The sequence below is a fragment of the Kryptolebias marmoratus genome, linkage group LG20 (assembly GCF_001649575.2).
Source record: "Kryptolebias marmoratus isolate JLee-2015 linkage group LG20, ASM164957v2, whole genome shotgun sequence".
In the NCBI taxonomy this organism is placed as follows: Eukaryota; Metazoa; Chordata; class Actinopteri; order Cyprinodontiformes; family Rivulidae; genus Kryptolebias; species Kryptolebias marmoratus.
Window position 1 is genome coordinate 3,974,666 of NC_051449.1, and position 11,200 is coordinate 3,985,865.

General features: G+C 43.2%; 1 protein-coding gene across 1 annotated transcript; it reads right to left on the reverse strand.

Annotated features, from left to right (window-relative positions):
- Positions 1-1,312: 1,312 nt before the first annotated feature.
- zgc:66427 (uncharacterized protein LOC406256 homolog) lies at positions 1,313-10,388 on the reverse strand. Its single transcript, XM_017410789.3, has 5 exons — positions 9,586-10,388; positions 7,182-7,277; positions 6,985-7,090; positions 5,342-5,444; positions 1,313-3,646 (listed from the first exon to the last, which is right to left on the reverse strand). The coding sequence occupies exons 1-4, from the start codon at positions 10,121-10,123 to the stop codon at positions 5,387-5,389; spliced, it is 798 nt and encodes a 265-aa protein (XP_017266278.1). The 5' UTR covers positions 10,124-10,388; the 3' UTR covers positions 1,313-3,646; positions 5,342-5,386.
- Positions 10,389-11,200: the final 812 nt, after the last annotated feature.

The following is an 11,200-nucleotide window of genomic DNA, read 5'->3' on the forward strand; positions in this document are numbered from 1 at the left end:
CTTCTTTTAGACGGAGCAAGAAGCGCTAATACTTTTAACTTCTCAGGAGCGAAGACGTGAGCCCGAATCGATGGAGTCGTTTGATGCGTTACAGAAAAACGCAGTCTGGACCTTTTCCCCCGCAGCTTAAATGAAATTCACAACCGGTTTGCTGCTGCAGACACAATCTCACAACATAAATAAATAAATAAATAAAAAAAAGGAAGGGTGCAGGGAGACGGAGGGAGTCTTGCTTCTAACAGTTGGTTCACATCAAGCGTGGTAGATGACACCAGTATTAAAAACTTCACTGAATATGTGCAAAATCACATAAGAGGTTGACTGATTTGCTGCTAATTTAAAAAAAACAGTTTGTTTTTAGCTCATAAATACAAGTAAACAAATACAGATCCCATGTGATTTAGCTCTGATGATCGCTTAACGTGTTTTTTTAAATAACTAAAACAAAAACAGGAAGAAAATGCATATTTGAACGCACGGCAGCATAATAAGAACGACGTGGATCGACAGAAATCTGCGCCTGAAACTAATTATCTGAAGTTTTCTTTTAGTTTTTAACCAGAATGTCCCATTTATTCACATGGAGGGGCGGGACTTAAACAACGTCTGCAACCAGCCACTGGGGGGTGCTCCTCCTTTGTGGCTTCAGCTTCCAGCTTCAGATCCTGTTCCTAGTTTTAATATATCTCCAGGTTGACGGGGGTCAAAGGTCAGTCGGTTAGTGCTGTTCCTGTTTATTTCTTAAGGTTCTGCAATCATTTTCTTTCCGTTATTTTAAAAGCGAGCGTAATCCTTATAAAGCATCCCAGAACCAGAAGGACGTACAGTCAAGTTTTTTTTAAATCGTCTGCACGTTCCTGCCTTTAACTCGACTTTTTAAATATTTACACCATTTGCCTTCTTTCAGTTCACCAGTTTAACATCTGTGGGACGTTTTAGGACACCAAAGTGTGGAAAAGACTCAAGTTTAATCTGTAAATATTAGAAATCAGAGTAATAAAGAGTTGTTTTTTTATTGTCTCTTTGAGCATAAAACCAACAATCTAAAACTTTACTTGAATATTGTTAAGTACTAATTGTTTAAAGTTAGATTTTAATCAGTTTTCCTTAATAAAGGTCTTAAAATACTAATAAATAACCCTTAAGGTAACTTTAAAAAACAAGCAATCAGTCTTTCACCTGTATTTAATTTTAAATTTCAACTTTTATGCTAAATTCATCCTGTTACGCGATTTAAAATGGTTTACCTTAATAAAATTTAACACATTTCTATAATAAACATTTAACCAAAGGAATAAATCTCAAACAGAACTTCTCTCACACATATTTATTGTAAAAAATACATATAAAAACAATTTCTGAGACATACAAAAGATCATAGCTTAGAAACAGTATATTGAACAGACAAGGACCGAGCCATTTTCATGAACTGCGTTACATATTTACAATTTAATAAATAAAATTCAAATTTGTTTTTTTTTTAATACCAGAGTCGAGGCGGATTGTCCACGTCTTGGGGGTCCAGCTGTGGTGACCAGATTTGATCGTTCTCGTCCGAATGCCACGCGGCTCAGGCGCGGAGCCACGAGGTTCGGGAACCAAATATCTGCGGGAAGGTTTTGTACAAAACACCATCCGGGTTTGGAGAGGAGCTGGTTTTTCCGCACGGCGTTTAGCGAGCATTGGTAAGGAAAAGAAAACTGAGGTATTGCACCACACAGCTTAGAGAGGGTAACGAAGGAAATATTAATGTGGGGTTTTCGGATTGTCTTTTGTCTTTGTCGACAACCCGACCTCCACAAACACCACCCCCCCCCCTCCCCGAAGCATGAACAAACAAGGTTAAACACCCCCCCACCCCCCGCCCAGCCAAAAAATACAACATCATAACTTATCACCACAACAAATGTAACACCAAATGATCAATGCACCTCGTCTTCTGCACGCTCTCAATGCACAGACAGACTTTTGGCATCGTTTTTTTATATATTTTTTTAGTTATTTATCTCCAATATATATATTTATATAATATGAGAAACATGCAGGGGGGCGGGGCGGGTCGTAGCACCTCCGACTGCAGAGCAACACGGACCAGAGGAGGCGAACGAACCTCCAAACCGAGCACTGCAGCACGCAGAGTTTAACACGGAGAAGGAATAAATTCATCTTTTTTAGGCAGCGTCTGCTGTTGGGCTCTCACCCCAGCCCTTTAAAAGCTATCAGAAGAGCCCCGTCGCCACACAAAGGCAGTCAGCACGCAAAAAGGAAAGTTATTTAGCAATAATCATGAAAAGAGATAATATTACAGCTACAATCCTTAAAATGAAAAGACAGAGGAGGAGAGGGAAGGGGGCTGCTTATGTAATAATTAACCATCAGCTGTCCGTGGCCTCCGGCGTTGTGGAAAGAGGCAGATGCCACAGGGTGGAAAACATGTCCCCCGAAATACATCCGTCAGTTCATTCTGCCCAAAGTGGCACGAACCAGATGGTGAAACTGTCACTCAGGGCCTGGTCAAAAATAAAGTGTTTGAGAGGGAGGAAGTAGGGGAAAGGGGGGTGGGGGGGCTAAAACCAAAACCGCATTCAAAAGTACCAAAGCCTACACGTAAGAGGACACTCGCCAAGGTGAAAGTGGTTGGAAAAAACAAAAAAAAACTAGATAATTACAGAAAAATGAACCCGCTTTAACCAAGCAGACATTTGGGCAATTTACAGTAAACACACACACTCTTTATCAGATATACAGTCATGCTCAAGACATGTTCACACCCTGGACACACACTCAACATTATCCCCGACCTTATAGGAAACAAATAAAAGAAAAGAAGCAGGCCAAAAAGTGCTCCCGTTGGTGCCAACGCGATGCTACCGCGGCGCTGAAAACACCCGCCATTTTCCTGAAACACTCACCAAGTAGCAGCAAACTCGGCACTAACCAACCATTTATGGAAAAACTGACCAACTTAAAAAATAATAAACAATATAAATAAAGAAAAAAGGCCCCAAACTTCCCCTGAAATGTTTACAGGTATAACAAAGCAGAAAGCGGAGTAACGGCAGCCTCCCCCTTTCACCAACAACAAGCCCTCGGCCTGAAGCGCCCTCACGGCGGAGGGATGTGGAAACAGTTCCAGCTTCCGGCGCGAGGTCGGATCATTCGGGGTGAGCCGAGGAAAAAGGGAAAACATTCATCCGAAGCGTGGAGCAACACTCTTTATGCAAAAACAAACAACTTCTGATAAAACGAGCCGTCCCGTTCAGAGAGAGAAGAACACACAGGAGAGGCGCCGCTCACGACAGATTCCCGGGGATGAGCTCCATCGTCGTTTTTAGACGCCACGTTGTTCTAAATCCACAGAGGAGACGGGGAAACCTCCCAGCACTTCTGGTCAAACAAGCGTCTCGACAAAAACAGAGCAGCTGGTTTTTTGTTTCGTTTTGAACGGTTGGCGTTTGGCTGATGGAGTTCGAAATGATCCGATCCGAAGGGGGTGGGCGACGGGTAAAAAAAGCGCTGGAATCGGATCTCGCTAACTGCAGCTTCCTCCTGGGGTCGCGTCTGACAGGGACAGGGACAGTGGACTTTTGCTTGTTCAAATACACCTTTTATTTATTGTAATTTCATTGGGAATTGGTGGAGTCTCCTGGAAAAACAACAAAAGAGACAAACGGGCGATTAGAGAAATCAAAACAAATTAAAACTGTTCATGAATTCTTCTTCTAACTCAGGAATTATCCCAGCTGGGTGCTGCTTTAAACACAGATAAATTTAACTCTTAACTTTGGCTGCTTTTGACCCCACGTGGACCGTTTAGCTGCACGTTAATCACCTCAGAAGGGATTTGTCTTGTTTTTCAAAGTTTCCTGACGTTTCAGGTCAAGTTGAGGCTTTCAGGATGTGCTTCACATTTTTCTTCCTCTGTTATTTTAACATTTTACAAACTCCAGTTCCAAACAAGTTGGGACGACGTGTGAAACGTAAATAAAAACAAAACGCAATGCCCATCTTTACTTCTGAGAGATTCAGCTTCTCTAAAATGCTCTTTTTTTTCTTACTGACCTCGTTAATTATCATAATTTATTTCAAAATGCTCCTCCGGCTATTTTTTTAATTTTTATTTGTTCGCTAACTTTTACAGCCTTTTGTTGCTTCTGTCTTATAATTTTATGAGACATATTACCACCAAAAAAAACAAAATTACCTAATTTTGTCTAAAAATGGTACAATTTCTTTGCTTCAGCGTTTGATGCATTTCCTGTGTTTTATTGTGAGTAAAATCTGGATTTATGAGATTTGCATAAACCCAAATTTCACCTCGGCCAAGGAGGTTCATGTTTTGCACAAGATTACTCAAAGGAGGAACAGATTTTGATGTAATTTTTGGAAATGTGGAAGTTGTCACCAGGAATAAATGATTAGATTCTGGTGCTGATCGGGATAACAATCCGGGTTCTACAAGTTTATTTTAGTTGCGTTCTGTTTTCACTTTACATTTTACACAACTTCTTTTGAACTGGGGTTTTAAACTCCACCTCGGATAAACGCAGACATCCGACGGACGTGTTTGCAAACAAATATTTGAGTTTGACCAGAAATACGTGAAGCAAGCGTGACTCAGACGGCGGAGCAGGTTTGTCCGCTCGTCCTCGTTTTCTCCGAAAGCCTCAAACTAAACTTCAAGCTGCTCCGTTTGAAGGTTGGGTCTGAAAGACGAGCTTTAACTCTAATGTTTAATTTCTAATATGCTTTCAGAGGACAGGCGAGGTTTGCTGGATGAGCAATGAGTATTTTTTGGCATCTAAAGAGGAAACATTAAACATCCTGAATCTAAAACTAAAGGTCAACATACAGCATCCTGTCAGACTTCACCTAATTAATTAATTACCTACAATAATGCGGTTCGATGATTTACTCTGAAATCATCCTCATATCTTTGCTTAACTCCTCAGACGGGAGGAACTAAGATGCAAGAAGTGGAGTCAGGGGTTTGGGAAACGACACAGAGAAGCCTTTTTGTGTTTAAAGGCAGACTTTGCTACTTGTTTTGACTGGATAAGTTAGGTTTTTGATAAATATAGAAATAACTGGAGGATGTTTTTGGACCTTAAAGGGACTTTTGGTAAATAAAAACCATCTAACGTCTGTTAAAAATAAACTCTTTGCAATACTTTGAATGATTAAATAAAGCTAAATGCTGATCAGGCCTCAGTTTTTGCCAACTCCACATGAATTAATTGCATCGTGGTTTCATTCCTCTTTCTGTGTCAGCACCACTGGCTATAAATAAAAAAAGAAGAGCTCATTTGTGGAGAAAAATCTGCGTTCAGCGTGCTCTTACCTGAGTCGAGTTGGTCACGGGGCCCGAACAGGTGCGACCTGCGAGTCAATCGAAGGGGTGTTCGGGGCAGCAGGGCTTCACCTTGGACCAGGAGTCGATGCAGCTGCAAGGAGACGGTTCACAGAAACAGACATTAAACTCCAATCGGCCGGCAGCGAACACGTGCGACGACTTCCTGTCGGGACCTACGGGAGAGACGGGGACTTTTCTGCTGGCTGGCAGAGCAAAAAACAAGCCGCTGACGCTCCATTTAAGAAAAAAAAAAGTTAGCAATTCATGCCAAACGGTTTAAAATGGAGTCAAAACAAAGCAGCTTAGCTCCCCAACCCCTTCTTTTAAGCTAAATATCAGAATACGACTGATTTTTCACTGAAACTTTCACATTTATAAAAGAATTATTAAAGATTTCTCATCTTTAAACCAGTTTTAGAAGCCAAACTAATGAACAACTGGATGGATAATTCACTGCAGCTCTACAGAAATATGAGGGTTTTACTGCGTGTAATTATTCTCAGATGTTTTATTACGATTTCGTTCTGTTCCTCCAGATCTCAGTCGCTCCGCTGGGCGGATTAAAATGGCGGTCGGTCCAACAACCACGCCTACACACAGCTGTCACAAAAAGTGAAAGTCAAGACGCTTCAACTGGAAATTAAGTCGGCGTTCAACTTTATTTTAGTTTCATCCCAGATTCCCGTCCCCCCCCGCTGCTTTCCTTTGTGATGAAGAGGATTTCCAGCTAAGGCCGCGCGTGCCTCTGCTCACTTCGGAGGAGCGGTCCGTGACGCAACGCTGACAGGAAAAGAGCAACAGGCATGAACTTCTCCCTGACAGATTAGGCAATACCTGCGAATCCCGCGACTGGTGGAAGATCAGGGGAAAACCGAGACTTAGACATTAAAGAGCGCTTCAGAAACAAAAAGGAAGTTTCGCTGTAAATGGGCTGAATTGTTCACACGCGCTGGTGATCCTTTGACAACTTCCCAGTAATTTTGTTTTCCTTTTAAGCCGCTCCAGCGTTCGGCTCAAACGTAACGATGTTTTTGCAGCTTTTATTGTTTAAAATAAAGAGTTCAGTTGCAGAAACACGTTTGTTTTCCTAAAAATTAGACAGGATTTGTTCTTTGACTTTGTTTTATCTTTGTTTCTTTAAGACAGTGACTCCAGATAACTTCAGGACATTTTTCAAATCATAAAACAGATTTTGTTGTATTTGTTTATCTGCCTTTTCTTATCGCAGACCGCCGAAGGCGATGGCGTTTTACTGGCGGCGTCTGCGAGCTCGTTTGTTTTTTAGCATTCATGACGAACCACTGGGCATATATTTTTTTTTTGTGAAACTACCAGGAAGTAATCGCTGCGTTCGCACCCACAACTGATTACCTTCAAGGCCCGACCCAATCCAAGATGGCAGACACAGGTGGTTAACTGTAGCCTACGCGTCTGTGATTTTTACAGATGTGGAGCTAGAACCGGGCACGGCAATGGCCGACAGAACATCTGAAGTGCGACACGTTATTTTCAAGGTTCGACCAAAACGGCTGCAACTCCGTCCCCTTTTCAAAACCAGATGATCCCAGTTTAAGACGATTTCATGGAAAGCGGCGGGCGATGTGCATTCCTTCAAGGAACGCCTTGTTTACCTCTTATGGTAGACGCAGAGGCAAGCCAGCCTGGCGATGGTCTCCCCCTGCACCAGATCCTCCAAACAGATTGAGCACTCCCCGCTGTCTTTACTCAACACGTCAGCTGTAAATAAAAACACACACACACATATATATACGGTTTTAAAATGAAAGCCAGGTGGCTGCCAGGGCATTTTGCGGTGTGATTTGCTTACTGTTGTAAGGTAGCGGAGGAGATGTGAGGCAGCTCAACAGGTGTTCCTCGATCCGGCCGCCCGGGAAAGGCTTCGAGCAGAAAGGGCAGCGGATATCTGCGGAGAGCGGAGGGACGAGATTAACCGCCCGCCGTGTCACAGAGATATAAAAGATGGATGATGCGCACATGCAGCGTCTAGATTATACGAGATTCAGAGCGCAGACGCTGCAGGGGATTATATCACCTTGAGTCACGCTGACCTGAAATAACTTTGGCTACGCATCAGTGAAAGCAGTAACTCAAGCCCGCGGGACGGGCACCACTGAACCACTGAACCATTCATGGATGTGACAGTCAGGCAGAAACAGTGCCTTGCTGCCCTACATCCCCCCTCCTCCTCCTCCTCCTCTTCCTCAGTGTGTGAGCCGCTGCCAAGTCAAAGCCAGCATGTGAAGTTGTGACCCATTTCCCCACACTTGCTACAGGGTCGGCCCGGGAAACCCGCCACGCAGTCGTGTTTTTGTTTCAGAAACGTCACGTTACGCCACCGTCTGTTTGTACGCGATTACCCAACTTCATTTCATTTCATTTCACGTTCCCCTTTCTGAGAAAGGGGAACTCGAGGAGGTCGCTCGCCTAACGATTCAATCTTGTGGGGTCATCACCGAGGGCGACTGCCGTGAGGCGTACGCTTCACGCCGCCGTGCTGCAGACAATGGGGTCTCTGATGATTTTAGTCAGCGTGCGAGCACGGGAAAAGAGATTATCTGTTCAGGAATGTAAATGCCGCAAATAATCCATTTAAATTTCAGAAAGGGTTGATTCATGACGTCGTATCCCAACAGGCTAAACAAAAGCTGATTTGTCAACAAATAAACCCGTTCTACTGTACGGGACGGTCAAAAGTAAGACTCCGTAAAGCAAGAAAACAATATTTTTATCGTATCAATGGTTAAAATAATCGTTCTGTAAGCAAAACTGGTCAGCAGATGCCAGCTATCACGTGTGTTTGTTTACCTACGGAAACGGGCAAAGTGACTGAAAAATAGGTCAAAGACGGACGAGCCGTATGAGAACGAGAAGCAAAATGGTTTCGATGCGTTGGTTGAGGTTTTACACTCAAAGTCTGCTGATAGATCTCTAAAACGACCTTCGAGTAGAGCTGAAGAGCTACTGAAGAAGCCAAGCTTTGTCTTTCAGCCCCGATATTTATCCTTTCATTTCTGTTTAGCTGCAGATTCACACCCTTTATTTCCACACGCCCAAAAACTGCTGGGTTGTTCGGATAAATCTGAGTTTAACGGACCGCGGGTTGGGTTGGTTTCACCAAATATTGGGTCAAAATGCAAACCTCTGCTTCACGATGTAGTAAAAGTCAAGGTAAGAAGGTAAAAACGACTTGTAAAGAGACGTTTAACTTTAATTACTTCAGTCCAGAGATGTCAAACTCCAGTCCTCGAGGCTCCAACGTCCTGGAAGTTTTAGGTTTTTCTGCTCCGACACACCTGATTTAAACGGTTTTATCACCTCCTCAGCAAATCATCACATTCTCCACAAGTCGCCCATTTAAATCAGGTGTTTTAAAAAGCAAGAAAACGTCTAAAACCTGCAAGAAATCGGCCCCAAGGAACATAATTTAACATGTGTGCTTTAGTCTGAACTACAGACCAAAGGTTTGGTTTCCTGTCATAACATTAGTTCGAGCAAAGTTACCTAAAAACTCTTTTTAAATGCACTGAAACAACAAAAAAAAAGTCTTAACCTGTTTTTTTTCTGGGTAAACATCATCGGGTACGTTGGAGTTAAAACTCCCCAAGTTCGAACCCAGCGCCATGCTTGTTTGGGTCAGTCACGCTCCCACAAAGGTTTTGTTTACATTGAGCGCGGACCCACATTTTCAGATTTGGAGTTGACACTTTTAAACGTCACCATTTAATGCTGTTCAGAAAAACCATTTTATAATGTTCTATGTCAGAATATTTTTAAACCACTTTAAATCACCACCTTCTGTCTTTTTGGGGGAAATATCTAATTTTATGAAACAATAACAGGCACTACATATGAATCGGTTAGTTAAATAATATTGTTTAACGCTGTGATAAACCCATATTTTTTAAATTCTCTCTTATCAGGTGTGGGATACCAAAGTATTTATGATTTGCAGCCTTTACGATATCGATATTTCTCACATATCGCGATATTTGTACGTTTTCGATATAACGTGAAGGCCTAGTTAAATAATTTAAGCTATTTTATTCTTGTTCCAGCTTTACCACGTTTATAGACTCAATGAAATGCTTGTTTTAAGTTGCTTCTTGTGGTTAAATGTAGCAAAAACAACATTTTTAAACGCGGTAGCTCCATTGTTTTTGCCGCACATGTGAGTAAAATACAATAAGTTTATTAGAGAGGAGTTTACTTACTGCCATGTCGGTTGTTCACGCGGTAAAGGCCGATCCAAGCCTCGGACACCGGCCGCTGGTGTGTGCCGCGGACCCGGGCGGACCTCGCGCCGACGCTGCGGGCCGACGAGTGCCGATTCCCGGGGAGCCGCTCGGAAAAAGTGCGGTGCGGCGTGCGGCCCGTCTCCTCCCCGGGCAGGCGCTCGGCGTCGACGGGAGCCTCGGGGCTCACGCCGCCGTCCTCCTCGGGTTTCCCCTCGCTGTTGTTGTCGTCGTCGTCGTCCGCGGGCGACGCTTGGCTCACGCCGGAGGGTAAGCCGCCGTGGTGGTCGGCGGGGCTGCCGTCGGCGCTCGCCCCGTGCCGCCCCAAGTCCGAGTCGCTGCCCTCCTCGGATCGGCTACGGTTGGCCTCAGTTTCCTCGAAGCTGACCGAGAAGTCGACGACGAGGCTGGTGGGCCTGGTGCAGCGGGTTCGCCGATAGCAGTCCCGCTTTGTGCCTTCTTTTCCGTAGGGCGAAGGAAGCGGGTCTTCCTGTATGCGACTTGCTCTCGTCCCCATCGTTAACGGGCTGCCTTCACCTCGAAACGACCCTTAAAACCGTCAAATATCCGAGCGCTGCCTTCAAATAAAAGCAGTAGCTAAGCAGCGAGGCTCCGCGAAGAGGACAGCTGGAGCTCGACGTTCTTTCTCCGGCCTTAGTTTGCCCTTACTGGCCACATTTTCTTTTATTTTTGACGTGCCCGTTGTCGCTGCTGCAGCGGAAATAAAGCTGTTCGTTTCCTCTTTCAGCCGTGTATGGCAGGGCGTTGTACCATAAAATCCAGACACGTTACTTTCTCGTTTATTATTTTTAAATGTTTGGTATTTTCTAGAGGTTCTCCCTAGTTAGAAGGGTATGGAAACCCATTTCAGCAACTTTGATTTAAAAAAGGAATTCTATCAAGATCATGACCAGGATATAATATCTTAATTATGACTTAGCATCTCATAGTTCTTTATGTTCTTTCTTCTTTCTTTATGTTTTAGATGTCTCTCTGCTTTGACACACCTGATCTGAATGACTGAGTAATTAACAGGTTTCTGCAGGACTTGAAAACCTACTAAAGAGCAGAGAAACATCTAAAACCTGCAGGACTGTGGACCTCCAGGACCAGGATTGGACACCACTGATTTAGAGGATCTTTTTTTTTCTCCCTCAGTGTCTAAGTCTAAGTAAAAATAAACATTTGTTACACGTGTTTTATGTTCAATTCATATCCCATCAACTTCCTAATTTATTAGGATTTGTCACAGTATATTTTTTAGATTTTTGTAATAAAAGAGTTGCTATTCTTTATTCTACCTACTTATAATGAATACTGGATGTCCCTAATAAAACATTTTGCAAGTTTAATAAATGTTAAATCTAGCAATAACTACATTGTATTTAACCCTAAAATATATTTCAGACAGCTCCATGCCGGCAAAAATTATGCCACTTGGTTTTAGAAGCCTGGAAGGTCGATTGTGGGTAAGATTTAAGGTTTTCTGAATCGTAGAAATGTCCTTTTTTGACTAAGAATATTTGAATTATGAGCATGTACTTTCAAGAGCCTGACTATTAAGTGACAAATCGGCTTGCCATACAGGGCCTAG